The sequence below is a fragment of the Onychomys torridus genome, chromosome 7, assembly GCF_903995425.1.
Source record: "Onychomys torridus chromosome 7, mOncTor1.1, whole genome shotgun sequence".
Lineage (NCBI taxonomy): Eukaryota > Metazoa > Chordata > Mammalia > Rodentia > Cricetidae > Onychomys > Onychomys torridus.
In genome coordinates, this window is record NC_050449.1 from 67580788 (window position 1) to 67603738 (window position 22951).

At 42.0% G+C, this 22951-nt stretch overlaps 1 protein-coding gene across 1 annotated transcript in view; it reads left to right on the forward strand.

Annotated features, from left to right (window-relative positions):
- Positions 1-18254: 18254 nt before the first annotated feature.
- Positions 18255-22951, forward strand: part of Wdr72 (WD repeat domain 72) — a 150689-nt gene continuing 145992 nt past the window's right edge. Inside the window, exon 1 of the mRNA XM_036191712.1 lies at positions 18255-18407. Coding sequence (XP_036047605.1) covers positions 18255-18407 — 153 coding nt within the window. The remainder of the gene's footprint in view (positions 18408-22951) is intronic.

Consider the following 22951-nt stretch of genomic DNA (forward strand, 5'->3'; position numbering starts at 1 on the left):
AGCACTTTCCTGTGGGGTGAAGTGTCATCACTTTGTCCTGCCCTAGAGCATTTGCTCTGACTAGACACAGTGAGACACCAGGCTGTGCTCCAGTCCAGGCAGAACTTAGGACTCTCCTTCATATCATAACAAGCAGACCAACACAGACTGGGAAGATGGCTCAGTAGTTAAGAGTACTTACACTTCTTCTAAAGGATCAGAGTTCATTTCCCAGCACACAAGTCAGACAGCTCGTACCTGCCTATAACTCCAGCTCCAGAGGATTCCACGATCTCTTCAGGGACACTCATACACATATGGCATGCGTATACACACATATACATATATGTAAAATGTATTTCAAAAGCAGGTCAATAAACAACTTAGCTAGTATAATGTGGAATAAATTCTAAAATTATATGTACTGCTCTTGCTACCACTGCCCTTGTTCTTCAAAAACTACAGCCTGAGTTGGGAAGAAGGTCCTCCCACGCTGCATGTGTTCTCTTGCCAGAGAAAAATCTGCATTCCTACATAAGTCTGACGGTCTCTCTAGTCCAGCCTCATCTCATCACTTCCTTCTGAGCTATTTAAATGAATGTTGGTGTGGGGGGAATGTCATGGGAGAGGTATTGATAGGAAGATAGATTCATTATTTTGGATGAAATAATGAATTTGTTATTCATTCTCAAAATGCTAACTGAACATTTTGAGGGGAAATTTTTATGGGATTTTACCCTCTTGATTTCTCTTTGGTATTGTTAGCTTTAAAAATCCCTTTAAATATAGAGGGCTTTTCCTTTAAATTCTAACTTGAGTATGCATGAGTTAGTTCCACATCTCCCAAGCTTTGTGCAAATTGGCTGAAAAAATGAATTCCTAGAGGTTACCTCTGTCTGCCTCTTATGACTACATGATTTCAAATAAAAGAGTTTTGTTGCAATGCCCTGCAAGGCATAGAAAAATTATACCTACCATGTAGGTACCAGTAGACAGAAAACAGGAATTTAATTACTTTAGGTTTTGTTCATTGTGGAGAAAAATTGTTCTGTAGGGTCCAGACCAACCCTGTTGGTTACTGCCATCCTAGATCAGGCTGGGTTTCCATTCTTATCAGATCGTGATTGTCTGGCATAAGAAATGAGGTGAGAATTATTGTTTGGGGGTATTTGCTCCTTTTGTTCATTTTCTTTGATCAATTAACTTGAACATTTGTTCACTGTACCGATATACATAAGGTCCAGACAGAATCAAGCCGAGACTGAGACAAACTGCTTAGCTTACATGTGTAAGTCACTAGAGCCCTAGTCTAGATTCTGAATTCTGAGCTCCTCCTGAGGGGTTCCATCCAGTGGGAAACCCAGGAATCTTCATTTGAACAGAGCTCTAAGGCGATGCTGAGTCCATGGGAACTGTTGGGGTGTGTGTGTGTGTGTGTGTGTGTGTGTGTGTGTGTGTGTGTTGCACTTACAAGTGTGTGTATGTGTTTGTGTCTATGTAGGCGTGCATATGGTGCATTTGCAATTGTGTGCACATGTGTGCAGAGCCCGGAAATTGACATCCAGTGTCTTTTTTTTTTTTTTTTTTATGTGGAGCTGAGGATTGAACCCAGGGCCTTGCGTTTGCTAGGCAAGCACTCTACCACTGAGCTAAATCCCCAGCCCACATCAAGTGTCTATCTATCTCCCTACCTTACGTTTTTGAGGCAAGTTTTTTCACTGAGATCAGACCTCACTAATTATCTAGTATGGCTGGACAGGTTCTTCCTTAATTTGAAGCTTTTTTTTTTCTTTTTTCCTATTTTTAATAGCAAAGGAAGTTTCATTTAAAACAGTTTCCCCTGGGCTGGGGAGATGGCTCAGAGGTTAAGAGCACTGGCTGTTCTTCCAGAGGACCTGAGTTCAATTCCCAGCAACCACATGGTGGCTCACAACCATCTGGTGCCCTCTTCTGGCATGCAGAGATATATGCAGACAGAACACTGTATATATAATAAATGAATCTTAAAAAACAGAAAAAACAAAACAAAACAAAAAAAAAAAAAAACAGTTTCCCCTAAACACTTGCAGATGAAGGTCCTTGGGCTACCAAGAATTACAGTAGATGGATGAGCTCAGACTAGGAAGGGAGGACTGAGTTTAGTCATAGACTGTTTTATTAGGTTGTTCCACATTTTCTCTCAGTTCTGGATGTAAATTCCCAGCTGAGTATTTCAACAAGTACACACTGAGAATCCTCCTCGTTCCCCATCCAGGCATGGCAAATTCACCCTCTTTCTGGCTCTCTATCTATCTTAAGGAAAGCAGGTTGCAGCCATTATCCCTCAGGGTCCACAGTTTCCATGATTGGTAGGCACCTCAGGAGGAGGATGCTTCACCTCAGTGTTTGGGAGACTGCAGAGTCAGGCACTTCTGAAGGGTGTATGGGGTCAATCAGCACCCACTTTGTACAGGACTATCCAATCCAAATAGCTTGGTTTTCTTTTTCTTTTAAAATTTTCTTTTCTTTTCTTTTCTTTTTTTTTTTTTTGAGCTGAGGATTGAACCCAGGGCCTTGCACTTGCTAGGCAAGTGCTCTACCACTGAGCTAAATCCCCAACCCCATAGCTTGCTTGCTTTTTTAACACACTTCTTAGTTTTCTCCTCTTAGCTGAGAGAAACTTAAAATAATTTTCCCTGCCTGCTTTCAAGAAACACAGTATATTGTTGTAATCAGTATTTCAGAGTTGAGAAGGGACTTTCTTAATCACTGTGTTCTTCTCATCTTTCCATTCAGCTTAAGAGAAACAGAAACTGTTTCTAAGCAGCCCACCACACCCTGAGTATAGAGGTAATTACTTGTCCTGTTGTCCCAGAAGGGCGGGGTTTGGAGAACCCTGTTTACCTGCACTTCCTTCGGGTTTTCTATTGAAAAGAAAACTCTGCCAGGGAGAGAGAGCGGCAGACATTTTTTTTTTTTTCTTTTCTCCCCGCCCCCCCCCCCAGTGACATCGAGTCAAAATGACCCTTGAATTGCTAATGCCTGTCACCTGGAGAAGGAGCAAATTATTTTCTGGCCTCTGTGTTGCTGTGTTTAGAACATGTGTTCTGAGTACCTGCTTTTTTTCTGCTGCCTCTTCTGCCAGCCGAGGTGCAACACAAACTATTTTAATTAATACTGTGTCACCAAAAGGGATTGAGGTAGCCAATTGAATTCTGCCAAGATGGAGTCTTTTGATGAAAACATATCTTTATTGATTGAGGATGAAAAAAAAAAATCATTCTTAAAATGAAATCCAGAGGAAAAAAAAAATCACGTCCCTCAGAGAAAATTTCTGAGTGGCAGGCCGAGATTAACATCATAAAATTGAATTTGTGCTTCAAGCCTTTGATGTAACCAGCAGCTGGGAGATGGTGCTGCCCTAGCCGCGTGCCCTCTGATTATTGTGGAGAATGAAATAAGGGTTTCTGGTGTCCCTCCTCCAAGAAATACAAACGAGCTATTACTAGGTAGTTGCTTGCTAGTTAAAATGGGTTGGATCGATTGGAGGCCTCTTAGGCCCTCATTGGCCCATGAACCGTAGGAGTTGAGCATTTATTTATGCCCCAGGGACAGAATTTGTGGCTCTTGCTGTAGAGTGACTTCTTCGGTCAGTAGGAATGTAGCAGAGCAAGGGGTTCCTCCTTGCCAGGGACTGCTTTGGAATAGGTTAGAAAACCGCACCGTGCCGGGTCTACCGGCCTGAGGTGCCTGAGTCCCGGGACTCCTAACTGAGGGCATGCCCGGTGTGGAAATCGTCTCTGAGTTATGATCTTAGAATGCAGGATCACACTCTTTCAACAGGTTTTCTCCTGTTTTTTTGTTAGTCCTGGCGCTTTGAGTGAACCACTGCCCACACCGTGGACTCTGAGTGTGCAATGAATAGGTTTTGTAGATTAAGTAACCAAAGTCTCTCTGCAGATTCACCACTCAGGCTGAAGGGTGGCTCCAATCCCAGTCGCCCTGTGGTTGAGCTTGGGTTGTGCTTGCTTTGTGTTGTTTCCTCGTCTTCGGGGTACAAGCTTGCTCGTGTGGACTGTAAACAGGAGGTGATGATGTCTCAACCCTCACTCTCCAGCCCTGTGAGAGGTGGGATGGGCCATGAGGTCAGACAGACATAGGATATAATTATTCCTCACCAAGGAATTCAGATTTGCCAAGCCTTTTCCCCCCTAAGAATACAACATACTAAATAGCAGGTATGCAGATGAAGTAGGAAAGGTGGAAAACGTCCAGTCCAGTCCGAAGCAATAGCTCATATCTAGTAAGCATGTGTAAGGAGGTCTGTAAAGGTTTCTTCATGACCGAGAAGGAGAGGAAAAGCCAACTGAAAGATGGATGTGTTTCAGAAGACGGGGAAATGGCCAAGGCCAGGGACATGAGGGAAACAAGAAAATAGAGCTATCTGGCCTGTGACAGAAATCCCACAGAGGTAAAAATGACAGCTAAAGGCACCTGCTGCCAAGATGGAGAACCTGAGTTCAATCCTCAGGACCCACTCCATGGAAGGAGAGAGTCAACCCCTACAAGTTGTCCTCTGACTTCACATGTACACACACACACACACACACACACACACACACACACACACAGAGAGAGAGAGAGAGAGAGAGAGAGAGAGAGAGAGAGAGAGAGAGAGGGAGAGCGCGAGCGAGGTAATTTTTAAAAAGAGCTAGGTGTGGCCAGAGCACTTGTACCCTGGGGCTAGACCCTCAGCCATATTAGCCTATCAGTGAGCTCTGTGTCAGCAAGAGACCTGGTCTCAAGGAAACAGGCTTATGGCACCTGAGGAGTGGCAGCTGAGGTTGTCCTCTGGCCCCCACAGGCACGTGTGTGCAAATGGACAAACACTCACCAGTACACTCATCCGGGATTCATTTGTTTATAATCCTCGAGTCCTGTATCTCCACGCTGCCCACCCTCCCCAAGCACCCTGGGAGGTATAGGTATAAGCATTCAGGGCAGGACATGGGCATAAAGGCTTCCAGTGACCCTGACAGAAAGCAGCAGAATCGGAGTGTTAGGACAGATTCCCTAAACAGACTGACTCCCCTGTAGGTGGCCCCTCTGCCGTCCCTGCCTTCTCTGAGGGAAAAAGGGATGAACTCAATGGCAGTGGATTCACATTCATTACTGGTTTGTGTGAAACTGGGAGTCAAGGCTGGAAGGGACAAGTGAGCCTTGGAAAAACATATTTGTCCAGGAAGAGCCAAGGGGTGAGAGACTAGCTCCTGGTAACTTCGGGAAAGATGCCTTTCTCAGTGAGAGGCCTACCTGGGGGTGCTCACGCCTGCTGATACCACACTGGCTCTCTACTTGCTGTTATGATTTCTAGAAGGCCTGTGCTTTAGCAACCTGGGCTGGACCCCGTGGTGGAGGCACAGGCTTTGTGACAGCCAGACAAGGTGGAAATGATTCTCACCAGGTATGCAAGATTCAGGCTTTGAAAGTGGCTGTTGTCCTCCTGTGCAAGACCCTCTACCCCCACCACCCCCATGCCACGTTTGTCTCCCCACAGGCTCCTGCATTTGCTTAAACATGGTGTCTGGCCCCTCAGAGAGATTCAGGGCACCTGTCTCTTCAGGCACAGGCAAGTTCCTGGGGGTTTGTGACAGTCTTTGTCTCTCTTGCAGAAATCCCTACAATGCAGCGAAGTCTCTAGCACGCTGAGGATGTGCAGTAAGTCTCTTAAAGCAAATGCAAACAAAAGTAAGCAGGCCGAGAGAGGAGAGGTCAGCTGAAGAGAGAAAGAGTGAGATCTAATGAGGGAGGCATTGAGGCAGCAGAAAATAAAACTTGGTGCAAAGACGGGGAAGTTATTATAGGGGATTAGCATGGCACACTTAGGAAAAAATAAAATGGGGCAAAACTGGAGTACTGAAGTGATAATCGGACACTCATGTGATAAACGACTTTGCTTGTTTGTTTGTTTGTAAAGATTTATTTCTTTATTATATATACAGCATTCTGTCTGCATGCCAGAAGAGGGCACCAGATCTCATTACAAGTGGTTGTGAGTCACCATGTGGTTGCTGGGAATTGAACTCAGGACCTCTGGAAGAGCAGTCAGTGCTCTTAACCTCTGAGCCATCTCTCCAGCCTGAACTTTGCTTGTTAAATGACAGAAAGGCTCTGAAACAAAGGCACATGGGAAATCATTTGTGCTGGTAGAATTTCAACACTTTTTTTTTTTTTTTTTACATTTACTTTTTAGAAGTATTGCGTATATGTATATGTGGGTATACTCATGAAAGTGCAGGTTCCGAGGGAGTCCAGAAGTGGGCATTGGATTCCTATGTACTAAATTATAGGCTGTGTTGAGCTGTTCAATGTAGGTGCTGGGAATAGCACTTGGGTCCTCTGCACAAGCAGTACCTACTCTTAACTTCTGAGTTATTTACCCAGCCCCCAAAGTAGGGTTTTAAAGAGACAGAGGGAGCTCAGGACAGTGGCCAAAGATTACTTACTCTTGCAATCCCAGCACTTGGGAGGTGTAGGCAGAGGGATCCGAAGTTTATTCGTCCTCAGCTAGGTAGATAGTTGGAGGCCAGCCTGAGCTATGAGAAACATTGTTTCAAAAAACTAGGGAGACATGAAAGGTAAAGAGAAGGATCTCACTGTGACAGTGTGTTGTGGCCACCTGATCCAGTAGCACACAGCAAACATTTATGTTAGTGGGTGCTGTTTTACTGGGCATTTTCAAAAATAAAACCAGCATATGCAATGTCACAATTCTGTGAACACTTATGATTCCTAAGGATATGCTTTTGTACCGCAATTTATTCCTTGTTATTTTATAAACAGAAGTTTATTTCACACAGAGTTGTGGAGTTGAGGGAAGCAGGCTGACATGGTGCTGACCTGACTGTGGCATTGGGCAGAATCACGTGGGAGTAGGGGATCCCATCGCCAAACAGGAGCCAGAGATTTAGTCTGACACAGATTCATTTCCTACTTCCCATGTGTCAATCTAAGCAAGTATACTAGGCAAGTTGTTTTCCATATTGTCCTTGGAAATGAGAAAAACATATGACTCAACACTGAAGTGGGTTTGTAGAATTCACACACGCAAAAACAACCGCTTTGCCAACAACGCTTATTTAAAATTAAGCACTGGGTGACTCAGTAGCAAGAACATTGAGAGCTGAGAGTCTGTTTTTCCCCTTTCTCTGTTCTGTGCAGCCCAGCCCAACAATTGCACAACAATCACAAATAAAGTATTTGTTTGATGCAATTAAGAATAGACACAGGGCTGGAGGGATGGCTCAGGGTTTGAGGGCACTTGCTGCTCCTCCAGAGGACCCGGGTTTGGTTCCAACACTCACATCCATTGACTTACAACTAACTCCCTGTAACTCCAACTGCAGGAGACCTGACACCTCTTCAGGCCTCCCTGGGTACTGCAGTCATGTATATACCCCACCACCGCTGCCACACACATGATTTTAAAATAATAAATACTTTTAAAATGGACTAAAGAGTGCTAGATAGTTTTAAGTTTAAAAAATGGCTTTCAGTATAAGTATTTGGATAGTTAAATATAGCACAATTTAACCCCCCCCCCAAAAAAAATCCCTGAAAAACAATTCTTTTAAGGCTTAACCCTGAGGTTTAAATGTGGGGACTGTCATCCTCTGAACTGTTCCCAGATTGAATAGACATGAAAGTGCTGTCACTCCCAAAAAGTTCCTCCGAGCGTCTCATGTTTCTTTTCCCACGCTAACATCCGTCTCTCTAACAATGCCTGCACAGAACACACTCGGCTGTTGTTTAGTTTTGTTAGCGCTGTGGCTCCATAGCTTAGCAAGCTGGCGGTGAAGTGTGCAGGTAATACTTCATAAAAACCTGTAACTCAACAGGTAGAGTGGGGGACTGTGCTGGAAACTTCATCTGTCCAACAACTGGGAGACAAAATTCCTTGGTTGGTTTGTTTTATTACGTGTTCTGGATCACGAGTATAGAAGTGCAGAGTTTATCTGCATATCTCCTTAATTGATAGTACCTGCTAAGGTAATAACTGAAAATAGATTCTTCTATTTTCCATCAAGTACAAAAAAAAATAGACTATTTTTTATTCTATGTTTTTTTTGTTTTTGTTTTTGTTATTTTGGAGCTGAGGACCGAACCCAGGGCCTTGTGCTTGCTAGGCAGGCACTCTACCACTGAGCTCAATCCCCAACCCCTGACTATGGTTTTGACTCCCCCTTCTCCTCTCAGTTCTTCCTCCCTTTCCCTCCCATCCAGACCCATACCCTTTCTGTCTCTCTCTAAAAACCAGACAGGTGGGATACACACACACACACACACACACACACACACACACACACACACACACACGGAGGAGAGGAGGGAGGTAAGACTTCGTTTATGGATGTAATATATGAGAGAAGAATAGGTAAATAAATTTAAAAAAAAACATACACCTAAGGAATAATAATAAAATAGAAGATAAGATAAAACAAGCACAAATTGGAATAGGACAAAACAACCAACCAACCAAAACAGAGCCAAAGAAAAAGCACAAGAAACACATATAGATGCAGAGACACACGTTTTCACACACAGAGGAATATCATAAAATCACAAAACCAGAAGCCATCATATATACCCAAGGGATCTGTAAGACAAAAAAACAAAACAAAGCAAAAAACCCTGACAACATTATGAGACAAAGAACCTCCTAAGATGAGTTTGTTTTCTGTTGGTCATCAACTGCTGGACATAGAACCTGCCCTTAAGAGTGGTTTGTTTCCCCAGTAAGACCCCCTGGGAGAAAACTAATTTTTCATTTGCAGCTGGAGAGAACTTCTGGGTTAGGGATAGGGACGCGGTCATGTGTGCATTTCTTCTTTCAGCCCTAGGACCCCATCTGGTGCACACCTGCACAGGCCCTGGACACATTGCCATAGTTTCTGTGAGTTCATATGTATGCCAGTACTGTTGTGTCTAGAGGGCCTTGATTCCTTGGTGTCCGTCATCCCCTGTGGCTCTTACACTCTATCTCCTTATCTGTACAGTTCATTTCGGGGAGGAATTTGATGGGAACATTCCTTTTAGGGCTGAGTGTCCCAAGGTCTCTCACTTTCTGCATAACGTCTGGCTATGGGTCTCTGCATTTGTTCCCATCTGCTGCAGAAGGAACCATCTCTGATGAAGGCTGAGCAAGGCACGGATCTGAGTATAAAATAATGCAGTTAGGGATCATTTTATTGCTATGTTCCTGTAGTAGAACACCAGTATTTGGTTTTCCCTTAGCTCCCTAGACTGTCTACTCTCAAGTTATTGTCCACCCAATGTTGGGTATCAGTTCCATTTTACGGAGTGGACCTTACTTAACACACATCAGATGTTGATTGGTTACTCCCACAAGCATTGTGCCATTATTGCACCAGTGTATCTTGTAGGCAGGCCACCATTGTAGATGGAAGGGTTCGTAGCTGGGTTGATGTTTATCTTTCACTTTTTTGGTAGTGTGCAGAATGCCTTCCAGTTCTGTGAACACTAGTCCATAGAGGTGAAGGCTCCAGGTAGGCACCAGCTCAACTTCTCCATGTTCTGTGAGTTGTGCAGGTGTTGTTTTCAGGAATAGGGCCTAACCATCAGTTTGTGGAGAGCCATCAATAGCCCTGGCAATAGTCTGGGTTATTTGTGGGTGCCTATGGGATCCTTTTGGCCAAGAACTCGATTAGATGTAACCTGTTTTCAGTGTTGTAAGCTTTGTTTGGCTAAGAGATGTCCAAGTGGGACTCTGTCTCCACTGTTGTTTGGTAATTTCATTTGGATCACCTTCATACATGCATATACTTTAGGAAGCTTCTACTGTATTAGGTTTCCATACAGCTCACTCAGATGGCCTTAGTTTTAGTTGTCCCCCTCTGTATTCATTTGCTTGTCCCCCTCTTCCCTCCCCCTCCATGTTTAATCTTCCATCCCAGCCCACCTCTAGTCCATCCATAAATATCTATTGCATTTCCCCTTCTTAGGGAGATCCATCTCTCTCCCCCAGTCCCTTACTCTGTACCTAACCACTGTGGTTATATGTAGTACAGCCTGCTTATCAATGAATTAACAGCTAATATCTATGTTTACACAAATACGTACCGTATTTGTCTTTGGGAATCAGAGTTACTTCTCTCAGGATATTTTTTCCCCCTATTTCTATCCATTTACCTGTAAATGTAACTTTTTCATGGTGGAGTACTGTGTACATGTATAAATGTATTCTATGGTGTAAATGTACCACACTTTCTTTATCCATTCATCCATTGATGGACACCTAGGTTGTTTCCAATTTTGGTTATTATGAATAGAGCAGCAATGAACACGATAGAGCAAGTGTCTCTGTGGTAGAATGAAGCATCCTTTGGGAATATGTTCAAGAGTGGTACACCTGGATTTTGAGGTAGATTGATTCCCATCTTTTTGAGGAACCACCACATTGATTTCCATAGTGGCTGTGCAAGTTTTGCACTCCCACCAGCAATGGATGAGTGTTCCAATTACTCCACATCCTCACCAGCATGAGCTGTCATTTATTTTTATTGATCTTGGCCATTCTGATTTGTGTAAGATAAAATCTTAAAGTAAATTTGATTCTCATTTCCCTGATAGCTAAGGAAGTCGGCCATTTATTTACGAGTTTCTCATCCATTTGAGTTCCCTCTTTTGGAATTCTCTGTTTAGATCTGTGTAGCCCATTTTCAATTGGGTTATTTGTTTTCTTGATATACAGTTTTTTGAGTTCTTTATCTATTTTGGATATTAGCTCTCTATCAGATGTATAGCTGGCAAAATTTTTTCCCACTCTGTAAGCTGCCACTTTGAATGATATGTCCTTTGCTGTTTCAGTTTCATGAGGTTCTATTTATTAATTGTTAATCTTAGTGCCTATGCTAATGGTGTTTTGTTCAGATTTCTCATGCCAATGAGTTCAAGGCTATTTCCCCACTTTCTTTTCTATCGGATTCACTGTATATGGCCCTATGTTAATGACTTTGATCCATTTGGACTTGAGGCTCTGCCTCCCGAATGCTGGGATTAAAGGCGTGTCCTACTACCACCTGGCTCTTTTTTTCCTTTTGTACCAATACTATGCTGTTTTTATTACTGTAACTCTCTAGTACAATTTGAGATAACATACTATGTTAATTCTACCAATCCATGAGTATGGGAGATAGTTTCATCTTCCAAGATCTTCTTCAGTGTCTTAAAGTGTTTATTATAGAAACCTTTCTTCCACTTGCTTGGTTCAAGTTACCCCAAGATATTTTTGAGGCTATTGTGAAAGATGTTGTTTTCCAAGCTGTTTGCCATTTGTATGTACAAAAGCTACTGATTTTCATGTGTTCATTTTGTATCTGGCTACTTTGCTGAAAGTGTTTATCAGCTCTAGGAGTTCCCTGGTGAACTTTTTAGGGCCAGATGTGTATACTATCGTATCATCCACAAATAGCAGTACTTTGACTTCTTCCCTTTCTTTTTTTTTTTTTTTTTTTTTTGTTGGTTTTTCGAGACAGGGTTTCTCTGTAGCTTTGGTGCCTGTCCTGGAACTTACTCTGTAGACCAGGCTGGCCTTGAACTTACAGAGATCTGCCTGCCTCTGCCTCCTAAGTGGTGGGATTAAAGGCGTGTGCCACCCCCGGCTGATTTCCTCCCTTTCTCTTTGTGTCTCCTGGTCTCCTTCAGTTGTCTTAGTGCTCTAGCTAAGACTTCAAGTACTGTATTGAATAAGTATGGAGAGAATAGACAACCTTGTCTTGTTCTTGCTTCTAGTGGAAATGCTTTGAGTTTCTCTCCACTTAAGTGGATGTTGGCTGTGGGCTTGCTGTAAATTGATTGTGTCCTAAAGTTTTTTAAGTAGCAGCTAACAACTCACTGGTATTGATGAAGAACTTTGCTTTAATGGTGGCTAAGGGTTAATTTGGGTGTAGTTATGTTCCCAAGGGTAGAAGACAAGATCATGCTTCTGAGGGTGGACACAGGAGAGAGAGAGAGAGAGAGAGAGAGAGAGAGAGAGAGAGAGAGAGAGAGAGAGAGAGAGATTCTTATTTGCCTTAGATAGCCTTCATCTAAGTAGATGTGTTTGTTATTGTTGGTGTTGTTTTGCTCTTTCTATGGAGTGAATGATCTTATTCAAGGAATCTTTGGCTTTGGGAACCTCTGTTCCCATGTAGGTTTTGGAAGGGCCGCTTCTGTGGTGACCACGTCAAACACACAGGATGCCTCAGGTTCCCTCAACTCTGGGCTGCTTCATACATGTGTGGTTCAGGTTGCCGTGACGGGGACCGTGCACAGGACAGGGGTGTGTGGAAGCTCTGTCTTCTGCTCTCTTTAATTTGCTCTTGTTTCATTTTCCGGGACAGAACTGGACTTCGCCACCACCCAGCCAGCTGTGACAGTGCCACCTTGTTTCTTCCCACTTAACATTTGTCCTTTTGAAGTTTATGAAGGCAATTTGTGCACAACAACCAGACTGATTTATTTTTTAGATAAAATTTGTACATTGTAATTAACTCACAAATAGAAACACTTACTTGTCCACTTCCAAACTCTGTACAAAATGACCTTTCTGGACTTGTGGGGGTTTGCTTAAGGTTTTACACTTTCACTAACAATTTATGTTTTATTCACTTATCCATTACAAAAAGTGAAAAAACAATATAATGATTAAAACTAGAAAAAAAAACTATTAGTTTTATATCGTCTTTCATGATTCTTGTGAACCAGACTCATTTAAAGAGTGCAATTCAATGAGTTTTAACACTGAAATTCCCTTAATCTCCACCTAAACTCAAAATCTATAAACAAAACTCTCTTTGACCTTAAGATGACCAAGTTTATCTTTTTTTAAAAAAAAAAAAAAAAACAGAAAGACTCTTGAAGTGGTTCAAGTTGGTCCCTTTCAGTGTCTGTGAGTTTAGAAGAACACAATATTATTCTTCTTCACTTAGCAGAGGGACTCACAGAAGGCACAGTGATCCAATCTGAGATGAAGCTCACAACAGTAACTGATCCATTCTTTCCTCAGAGGTGTTTTCCTTTGGTCAGCCGGCTATTATGAAAATTCATACCTTGTACCACAGGATTTTCTTTGGCATTTTCTCTTGTCTGTCCTCAGCCAAAGGGTCTAGACTGGTCTGTCTGTGGGTCTGGGTGTGTCCCCAGACAAAGCTGTTTATGATTAAGTTAGCCCCAGTGTCCAGTAGACACTAGTGGCAACGCCAAGTGCCCATCATGCTTATCACTTGGCCAACCTCAGATAGGTCAGAAAGGTGAGGAGAAATTTTGAGGGAAGGTGATAAAGGTAGGTAGGAGGAGAGCTGCAATGGTATCATTCCTTGGGACTGTAGAATAATCCAAAAAACAAAGGAGTTTTCCTGGGTTGATCAGTAAGACTTTCTGGTCTGTGCCGTGTGTGTTCTGTAGAGTTTGCTAGGAAACTTGGTTTGGGTTCTGGCTCAGCTGCTCTTTGCTTGAGTTCCCAGAACTTCTATTGTCTCATCTGTAGAAAAGGAAGAGGTGCTTGTGACTTCCAGCACTGTTGTCATTAGTTTAAGATTATCAGAGGCCATCAGGACTTAAGCAACACTGTTATATTTTAACTTTAAACAAACAGTAACCTATAAGCATGTTCCACATAAAAAAAGCGGTGAAAATTTCTTAGTGTAAGCACTTTCAGGGTTTTGAAGAAGTCACATGACTGGTTGGTTTTAAGTATCAACTTGCTACAACCTAGAATCACCTGAGAAGAAGCTTCAACTGAGAACCTCTCTAGATCGGGTTGGCCTATAGACATGTTTGTAGGGGATTGTCTTGATCATTAGTTTATGAAGAAGGGTCCAATCCACTGTGGGTGGCATCATCCCCTAAGAAGGGCATCCTGAGCTATATGAGACAGGAGAAAGCTAGATGAGAACAAGCAGGCAGCAGACAATATGGGTGTATTTGTTTCTCTTTGTTCTTGACTATGGCTTTGACTTTCCCTCAGTGATGAACTGTGACCTGGAATGGTAAGCCAAAAAGATGATTTTTTCCCCCATATGTTGCTTTTGGTTTTATCACAGCAAGAAAAGTGAGAGTAGAACATAACACTTACATAAATAGTAGTACCCAGGTAGTAAAAGTAAACACAGGGACTCTCTTACTGGCAAAGCTACTGTTAGACAGTTATAGTATATCCTTCAGTCATAGAGAAAAATCATAATGACCCCTTACCTCTGTCATTCATTCAGTAGATGTACTGAGCACTAATGAATGAGGTAGACTGTAGTAGACAATGAGTATTCTGTATAGAAATGATTAACCTAGTATCAATTTTCAAAGGTAAATTTTCCCAATTTTGTAGATGAGAAAAAACAAGGCTCCAAGATTAGTTTCTCACCACTAAGTTAAAGGAGGAAGAGACCAAAGAAGAATGTGACTCATTCTAGTATATCTTCTTACTTCTTTTTCTTTCTCAAGAAAGCATGTTTCCATTGAAAATGATAAAAATGATGATATCCTAGGTACACACCTGTTGACACATCTGTCCTTTTTGGTGAAACACAGGCAGAGGACCTGGAGTGATCAGTCTCCCCTGAGTGTACTCTCCCAGGCCAAAAAGGCTCCTTCCTAGAGAAGCCATATCAATTCCGCTCTACTTCTTCACTAGCATGATGAGCATTTATTTCCATAACTTTATCTTTTATTTTTATGTGCATTTGTGTATGTGTGAGAGAGAGAAAGAGGGAGAGTTAGTTCACACATGTTTGCTGATGCACAGACAGAGACCAGGAGAGAGAGCAGGGTGTCAGATCCCCTGGAGCTCATAGGCACAGGTGATTTTGAGATGCCCAACTTGGGTGCTAGGAAACTGGGTCCTAGTGCTTAAGCCATCTTTCTAGCCCCCAACCTCCACATTTTAAAGTCTCTCCCCACTGTCTAGATTGAATATCATCCCTTAAGAAATATTTAGCAAATGTCACCTCTGTCAGGCAAGGTGCTAGGGTGAGGATGGAGCAGGGACCCACAGCTTCCCAGGTGTTTCCTACTTGGTGACAGAGACCAGCTTTGCAAGGTGATTGGGAGGCACCCATTGTTAGAATAAGCAGAGCACTGCTACCTAAGTTTTACAGTATGTTTTACTTGGAGTCAATCCGAGCTCACGCTGTGAGTTCATACAGTTGTCTTCAGCTTTCAACCTGAAGGGATGGAGCCATTTTTATTTATTTATTTTTCCCCTTAGTCTGTGGCTTGGCCTTCCAGCTTTCCCTGAGGTTCACTTATTGTTGGTTGCAGGGAATGAGCTCCAGTCTCCTGGATGACCATCAGTATCCCCATTACAGGACTTTTCATAGAAAGTCAAAACAGTCCCCATTCATGATGTGAATGGTTCAAAATCATTTGCAAATAACAGTCTCCAAACCACCTCTTACTCAAGAGGAAAATGCTGATGATATAAAAGTGAATAAGTTCGGCTTTATTAAGCACAAAATGACATTTTGCTCTTGGTTGACATGTACCTGACTCACAATGTGTGTTTAAATACGTAATTTTAGAGAGAAAATTTAACACTGTTTTTACTTCATATATGTTGTGTTTGTTTTTAGATCTAATTAAGTTGTATCAAATTCAGCATGACAATAGGCCCTTTAACTATTAAACCTAAGATATTTTAGGTTTATTTATTTTATTTTTATAGGTATGAGTGTTTTACCTACATGTATGTATGTGTTCTGTGTGCATGCCCGATACCCGCTGAGGTCAGAAAAGAACATCTGATCCCCTGGAACTGGGTTAAGGATGGCTGTGAGCCATGCGATAGGTGCTTACAATTATGCAGCACAGGTCTGTGGGTCTGGGTGTGTCCCCAGACAAAGCTGTTTATGATTAAGTTAGCCCCAGTGTCCAGTAGACTCTAGTGGCAAAGCCGAGTGCCCATCATGCTTATCACTTGGCCAACCTCAGATAGGTCAGAAAGGTGAGGAGAAATTTTGAGGGAAGGTGATAAAGGTAGGTAGGAGGAGAGCTGCAATGGTGCTTACAATTATGCAGCACAGGTCTTCCGGAAAAGCAAATGTTCTTAAACGTTGAGCTATCTCTCTGGACTAAAACAGTTTCTTTTTAAAGCTTCCTCATCATGCCACTGAGAGATGACACAAATTATGTGTCTATCCACACATACCAATGTGTATATGAGATGTTTTCTGGGACTCCAGACCAGTGAGGACAGGAGCTAACTCCAAAAGGAAGGTTGATAGAGTGCCAGGCGCTTTCTGCATGTGATGGCAGCTGAGCCACACTCACTGTAAGTTCTTGTGTTTAGTACATTTGTTACAGGTTAAAGCCTGTTTTTGGGAAAACAGTGATGTCGGTGTGTGTGTGTGTGTGTGTGTGTGTGTGTGTGTGTGTGTGTGTGTGTGTATGTGTGTGTAAAACTCTGTAACTATGGGGTTCTTCATTTCTATGAATACTCTGCCCACCAGCTGTGAGCATTCTGGAGACCTCCCTGAGACAGATAAGCCATGGTGTCTGGATAACTTGCAGTGTTCGAGAGGAAATCCAGGTCAGAGTTTATCAGTGAAGGAAACCATGACAAGAACTCCAGCATGAGCATAGACAGGAACCATGAAGAACACTGTTTTCTATCTACTCTCCAAGACTTGGGAAGTGTGATTTCTTGTACAACTCAGAACTACGTGTCCTGGGGTAGTACTGCCCACAGTGGACTGGGCTCTCCCACATCAATAAATCAAGACAACCCCCCATACATGTCCACAGACCAAGCTGGTCTGGTCAATCCTTTGGTTTGTTTGAACTGATTGTACCCAAGGTATCATGAATGCAATATAAGCTCTCTACTAGAGAGATATAACTTCAAACCTTAGATTCTAAAAAGAAAAAAAAAAATGAGAGTTTACTGAGAAATTCAGGCTGGGATTTAACTTGTGTCTTCCTGCCTCAGGTTCTCAAGTCTTTTTTGTTTTTAAGGTTTTAATGTCTTTGTCATTTTAATAATTTCTAACAGTTCATTTGTTCATTTTATGGTGAGTTTTAGATTAGTTTTTTATTATTAATCCCCAGGGTACTTAAGCCCTCTGATTGCCCATGGTTTATTATTTTCATGGCTATGTTATAACTTTTTATTGTAAATTTACATATGATTGTGGTTATATTTCCATAAGAATTCTGTTCAGACGTTGTTGTAACAGTATCTTCCAGAATGCCCCCCAAAGCAAACAAAACAAGATAAAAATAACCCAACTTTAATGAAGTATAATTGACATGCAAAATATTTGAATGAATATGTAGTAAATATATACATTTAGATCATAGGTTTTGTTATATGTACATAAACCCACATCAGAGATGGGATGATGAACATGTTCACCCCCCTCAAAGCTGTCAACATTTGGGGCCTGCAGAGATTATTCATCAGTTAAGGGACCACAGTGCTCTCACAGAGGATCAGCGTTCCACCCCCTGCACCCTCATCAGGCATCTCACAACCACCTGTAACCTAGTTTCAAGGCATCTGACGTCCTCCTCTGGCCTCAAAGAGACTGCACTCATGTGCACAGACATACATGCATGCACATAATTACAAATAAAATACAATTTAAATTAGGAAAAAGCTCTCCATGTTCCCTTTCAGGTCTTCAAACTCTCCTGTTGTGTCTTCCTGTCCGAATGGCCTCACTGCTCTGCTCTCTGCTTCCAGTAACTATGTACTAACATGAACTTCTCAGTATTTTCCCCAGAGGATCATGAAGCATTGTTCATAAAATGTAGGTACTTGTTATTTTCAAATAATTTGTTTGGGGATTTACGTGGGTCAACGGGCCATTTATGTTGTTGAGGAATTGTATCCCATTGTGTAGATATGCCTCTGTTTGTTTATCTGGTTACCTATTAATTGGCATTTGGCTTACGGTTTTTAGCTATGTGAGTGAGGTTGTACATGTAGCAATCATCCTATAAACACATACTTTTTTCTCCTAGTGAGTAATAAGTCAAGTAGATTGGCTGGGTCATGGAGTAAATATACATCTGGCTTTGCAGGAAATGGCCACAGTGGCTTCCATCACAGGTTCTCAAATACAGCTCTAGATCTAGAGCTCACTGTGTAGCCCATGCCAACCTTGAGCTTGTACCAATAACCCTCCCTCAGCTCTCCATTGCTGGAATTACAGATGTGCATTTCACCAAATTTAAGAAAGATAACCCCATACATTTTTTTTTTCCCATGCAGTTTTCTCTCTATCTGGGATTCGTCCAGCATGAGAAGTGCTCTCCAGGCTGTGGCCCTCTGGGGAAGAAAAGCTCCTCCTCACAGCATCACGGCCATCATGATCACAGATGACCAGCAAACAATAGTGACTGGAAGTCAGGAGGGTCAGCTCTGCCTCTGGAGTCTCTCACCTGAACTGAAGGTGTGTAAAGGCCACAGGTATTCAACCTGCAGTGGTCTCTCTGCTCCTCAGACCTACAGTCATGGGGGAAGGTGTTCACAGGACAACTCAAGATGCTTTGTGCAAATCATGAATAGGATTCATCTCTGCCACCAGCTAAGTATTACCACCCTTTAAGCTGTACCGAGTTTTACTATTCTCTGTGCTGAATTATATGTGTAAGTAAGTGGAACTATGGACATTTAAGTGGAGTTCTAAAGAATTATGGCCCATTAATATAAACAAAAGGAACTCCTAAAAGCCACTATTAACTAAATGAGTAATATCTTAATTATCTGGACATTTCTGACGGGATAGCCTTCTTGCTATTCTTTGAGTCTGCGCTTTGCTCTGATTTTTTACAGACCACATCAAAACCTCCACATTCAATTTACTGTTGTCATCCTCCGATTTCAGAACCTGACCTCACCTAGTATTGGACCCATCGATTAGCAATTAATTGTTTCTGTCCCAAGTCATAAACATTTAACATATCGGAATAGATGTTTGCTTAACTCTAGCCGTCTCCAGACCCAATTTGAACAATTAAACTAATGATGTACTTAAAGTGTACTGCCCTCATTAAGAAGCCTTTTAAAGATCAAAACTATTTTTAGCCTTTAAAGTCTGTCACTTTTAAACCTAAATTAACAATTAATTGTAATTCTATTTTATAGTGTAATTAATTAGCACTTTGTATCCCCGAACCCTTCTGCTATTGGACTGCCAAGAGCTGTGCAAGAGACCAGCTCAGCTTAATGTTTATGAACACTTTTGAAAGGACTGGGTGGTACTGCCAAGGATGTGCTTCAGAAATGGTGCTCATATATATCGAAAATGTATGTTTTCTATTATCGTTTAAACTCAGACTCCTAAATGGCCTAAAATCTCTGGCTAATCTTTTTTTTTTATTATTTTAAATATTGCTTTCTAGCTGAAGTGGCTGCCTAGCAATGCATAGCTCACTATAAGCTTAAGAAATTTGAATTCCTGGCATTCGATTTCTTCTTTGTGTTTCTGATATTCATCCAGTGTTTGGTTGCTGAGCATTCTGAGTGCATACCAACAGTTACCTGGAATGAGTTCATATCTGAAGGAGGACATGTGTGCTGGTGGCCCAGGAGGTTGCAGTGTAGGAAAGAAAGGCCAGACTAGGCTAATTAGGTCACCGTGTGAGGATCCTAAGTAGCAGTAGTCAGTAGTGTGGCATCTCCTTGGAAAGTTCTGTCATGTTCCTTTTAGGAGTAAGTTGTCTTCTTAGAGCAGTGGTTCTTCACAGGAGGCTGGTTTACCACCTAAGGGACGTTTGGTGATATTTTCAGACATTTTTGGTTGTCAGAAATGGGACCAGGGAGATGCTGCTGATATTCAGTGGTTCCTGTGAATGTCTTAAAGTACATGTGGCTATCTAGAACGAAAGACTTCCCAACCAAAAGCCCATTATGCCAGTATTGAAGAACTCAGCATTACAGATGTGGACTGGAATGAGACTCACATCAGCAAAGCAGGGGAAGCAGGTTGTTTAATTTTCAGAAACACCTCACACCTGCAGGAAGGGGTTGAGAGCCCTGCTGCTGGATCCAGGTATGAACTAGGGTCAAAGAGAGATGTGCTAGAAGAGGAGATAAGGTTTGGCCATGGAGATGTTTTGATGCCTGGAAAGTGATTTTTGAATCTTCTGGGCAAGGGGAGCTCTGGGGAGATCTAAGTTAGAGATGGGATGAACCTTGTGTTCTGGATGTTCACTATAAGGATGCTGTAACACAAATCTTAAACTGTCTTATTAATTTTAAAAAAATAGTGCCAGATATTGGGGTAAAAGCTGGGAGATCAGAGAGGCAGATCAGCAAGCCACTAGTTCTTACCCCTACAAATTCCTCTGCCAAAAAAGAGTGAATTCCTGTTACTTGGAGCCTTATATACCTTTCTCTGCCCAGACATCACTTCCTGGGATTAAAGGCATGTGTCACCACTGCCTGACTGTTTCCAGTGTGGCCTTGAACTCACAGAGATCCCAATGGATCTCAGGCTCTGAGTGATAGGATTAAGGGTGTGTACCACCACTGTCTGGCCTCCATGTCTAATCTAGTGACTGGCTCTGTCCTCTGATCCTCAAGGCAAGCTTTATTAGGGTACACAATGTATCACTACAGGATGCCATGGAAAAACAGCCATGCAAATAAAATAGTGGGTGGAACAAATACAATACTTCATGTCTTTATGATTTTGACTGCTGTGTATGTCAAATGAGTGGTATTACTCAGAGCTTATCTTTTGAAGCCATGGTCTTCATGGCAGGGAGCATGGCAGCAGGCAAACAGGCATGCCATTGGAGCAGCAGATGAGAGCTTACATCTGATTCACAGGATGTGGAAAGAAAATGAGACTGGGTCTAGCATGGACTTTTGAAACTTCAAAGCCCAACCCTCAGTAACACACTTCCTCCAACAATGCCTCACCTCCTAATCCTTCCCAAAGAGTTCTTCTCACTGGGGATCAAGCATTCCAACATGTGAGCTTATGAGGACTATTTCGTTCAAACCATCTCAGAAAAGCAATGATGTTCACTTCTGATATTTGCTCTGCAGTTGATATTCTCTGGGGGTAGAATGTCTGTGATGTATCTGGAGCTGCTCTGGCTTTTAATCCATTGGAAAGGGATAACACTCAAGTGGTTGTGTATCCAACTATGGTATCTGGGTACAAGGATGTATTATTTTCTGAGTTGAAAAACCTTCCGGATTTTCCAGAAAAAAATTAAAGTTAAAATGTAGTGTGTGATACTAATAAAGCAGAAGACTTTTAAGACAGGGTTTCTCTGTGTAGCTTTGTGCCTTTTTCCTGGAACTCACTTGGTAGCCCAGGCTGGCCTCGAACTCACAGAGATCCACCTGGCTCTGCCTCCTAAGTGCTGGAATTAAAGGCGTGCGCTACCACCGCCCAGCTGACAAGAGATATTTTAAAGTAATTCTGATAGTGGTAGAAATAAAGTAAACCATGATATTGGATAGATATGTTTGGTTATCAGCTCATGTGTAAGTTTACATAGTTTAGAGGCAAAAGTGGGTATTGATCCATGTGCAATATAGATAGTTTATTTTCCAGAAGGCATTTTTTTTTCAAATTATTTTTGGATCCATTATGTTTATTCTTTACTTAAGGCGACATTATGCATTTTCTTTTTTTAAAGGTTTATTTATTTATTTATTTATTTATTTATTTATTTATTTATTTATTTATTATGTATACAGAATAGGGCACCAGATCTCATTACAGATGGTTGTGAGCCACCATGTGGGTGCTGGGACTTGAACTCAGGACCTCTGGAAGAATAGTTGGTACCTCTCCAGCTTCGACATTATGCATTTTCTTTAGAAAATGATTTTTATTTTTTAAAATTGTGTGTATGTGTGTGTGTGTGTGTGTGTGTGTGTGTGTGTGTGTGTGTAGTGTGTGTTTCTGGGAGTATGCACACATGAGTGCAGGTGCCCATAGAGGTCACTAGGGAATGTATGGTCCCCTGAAGCTTGAGTTACAAGTGGGTCTGAGCCCATGTGAGTGCTGGGAGCCAAATTCAGACCCTTTTCAAGGATGATTGATTGCTGAGCCATCTCTCAGGCCCACGGTTTCTACTCTGTAGTTTTAATTTTCAGAGTTTTTTTTTTTTTTTTTTTTTTACAAAATAGAAACATACTTTTTATTTCACACATGAGATGATAAAAGAAAAAGCACTTAGGGCTACACTTTGAAAACGCTCATATGAAAGCCACACGTTGACGCTGTAAACAAGCATTTGGTTGATTTTCTTGTGTAGAAAAGTTCATTTTATTATTTTTGAGGGAGTCAAATTAGGTATTTAAACATTCAGTCCTTTATTTTTGAAAGTAGTTTAAAATTGGCAGCTAAAGTATAATTTGATAGCAAGACAAAGCCACACGTACTGAAGGTACCTGAGTAGAGACACAAGGGTCTTCACTCCTCTCACCAGCTCACTCGCCACCTCGTGAGACTTTTACTGCTGTGATAAATGACATGACCAAAAGAACTTGGGGGAGGAAAGTGATGATCGGGCTTATACTTCCGGGTCACAGTTCATTACTGAGGAAAGTCAGGAGGCAGGAACTCAATCAGAGGCCACACAGGAACACTGCTTACTGGCTTGTTTCCCATGGCTTGCTACTTGCTTTCTCATATGGCCCAGGTCTAGGGATACACATAGGAACGGTACCACCCACAATGGTCTGGGCCCTACTACCTCAATCACCAATCAAGAAAATGCCCTTCAGGTATGCCTACAGGTCAGTCTGATCTATGCAAATCTTCAGTTGAGGTTCCTAGGTGACCATAGGCTTGTGTCCAGTTAGCAACTGATGCTGACTCTGACATCATGTCACTCTGGAGTGGTATATTGGGCACATCAGTGGATTTCGAACTCATGATTATTGGTTCATATTATAGCTAATTCCTTCTTAGTGCCCCTAAGGGGCAGTCTTTGGGCTTTGGCAGATGTATACTAACGTATGTTT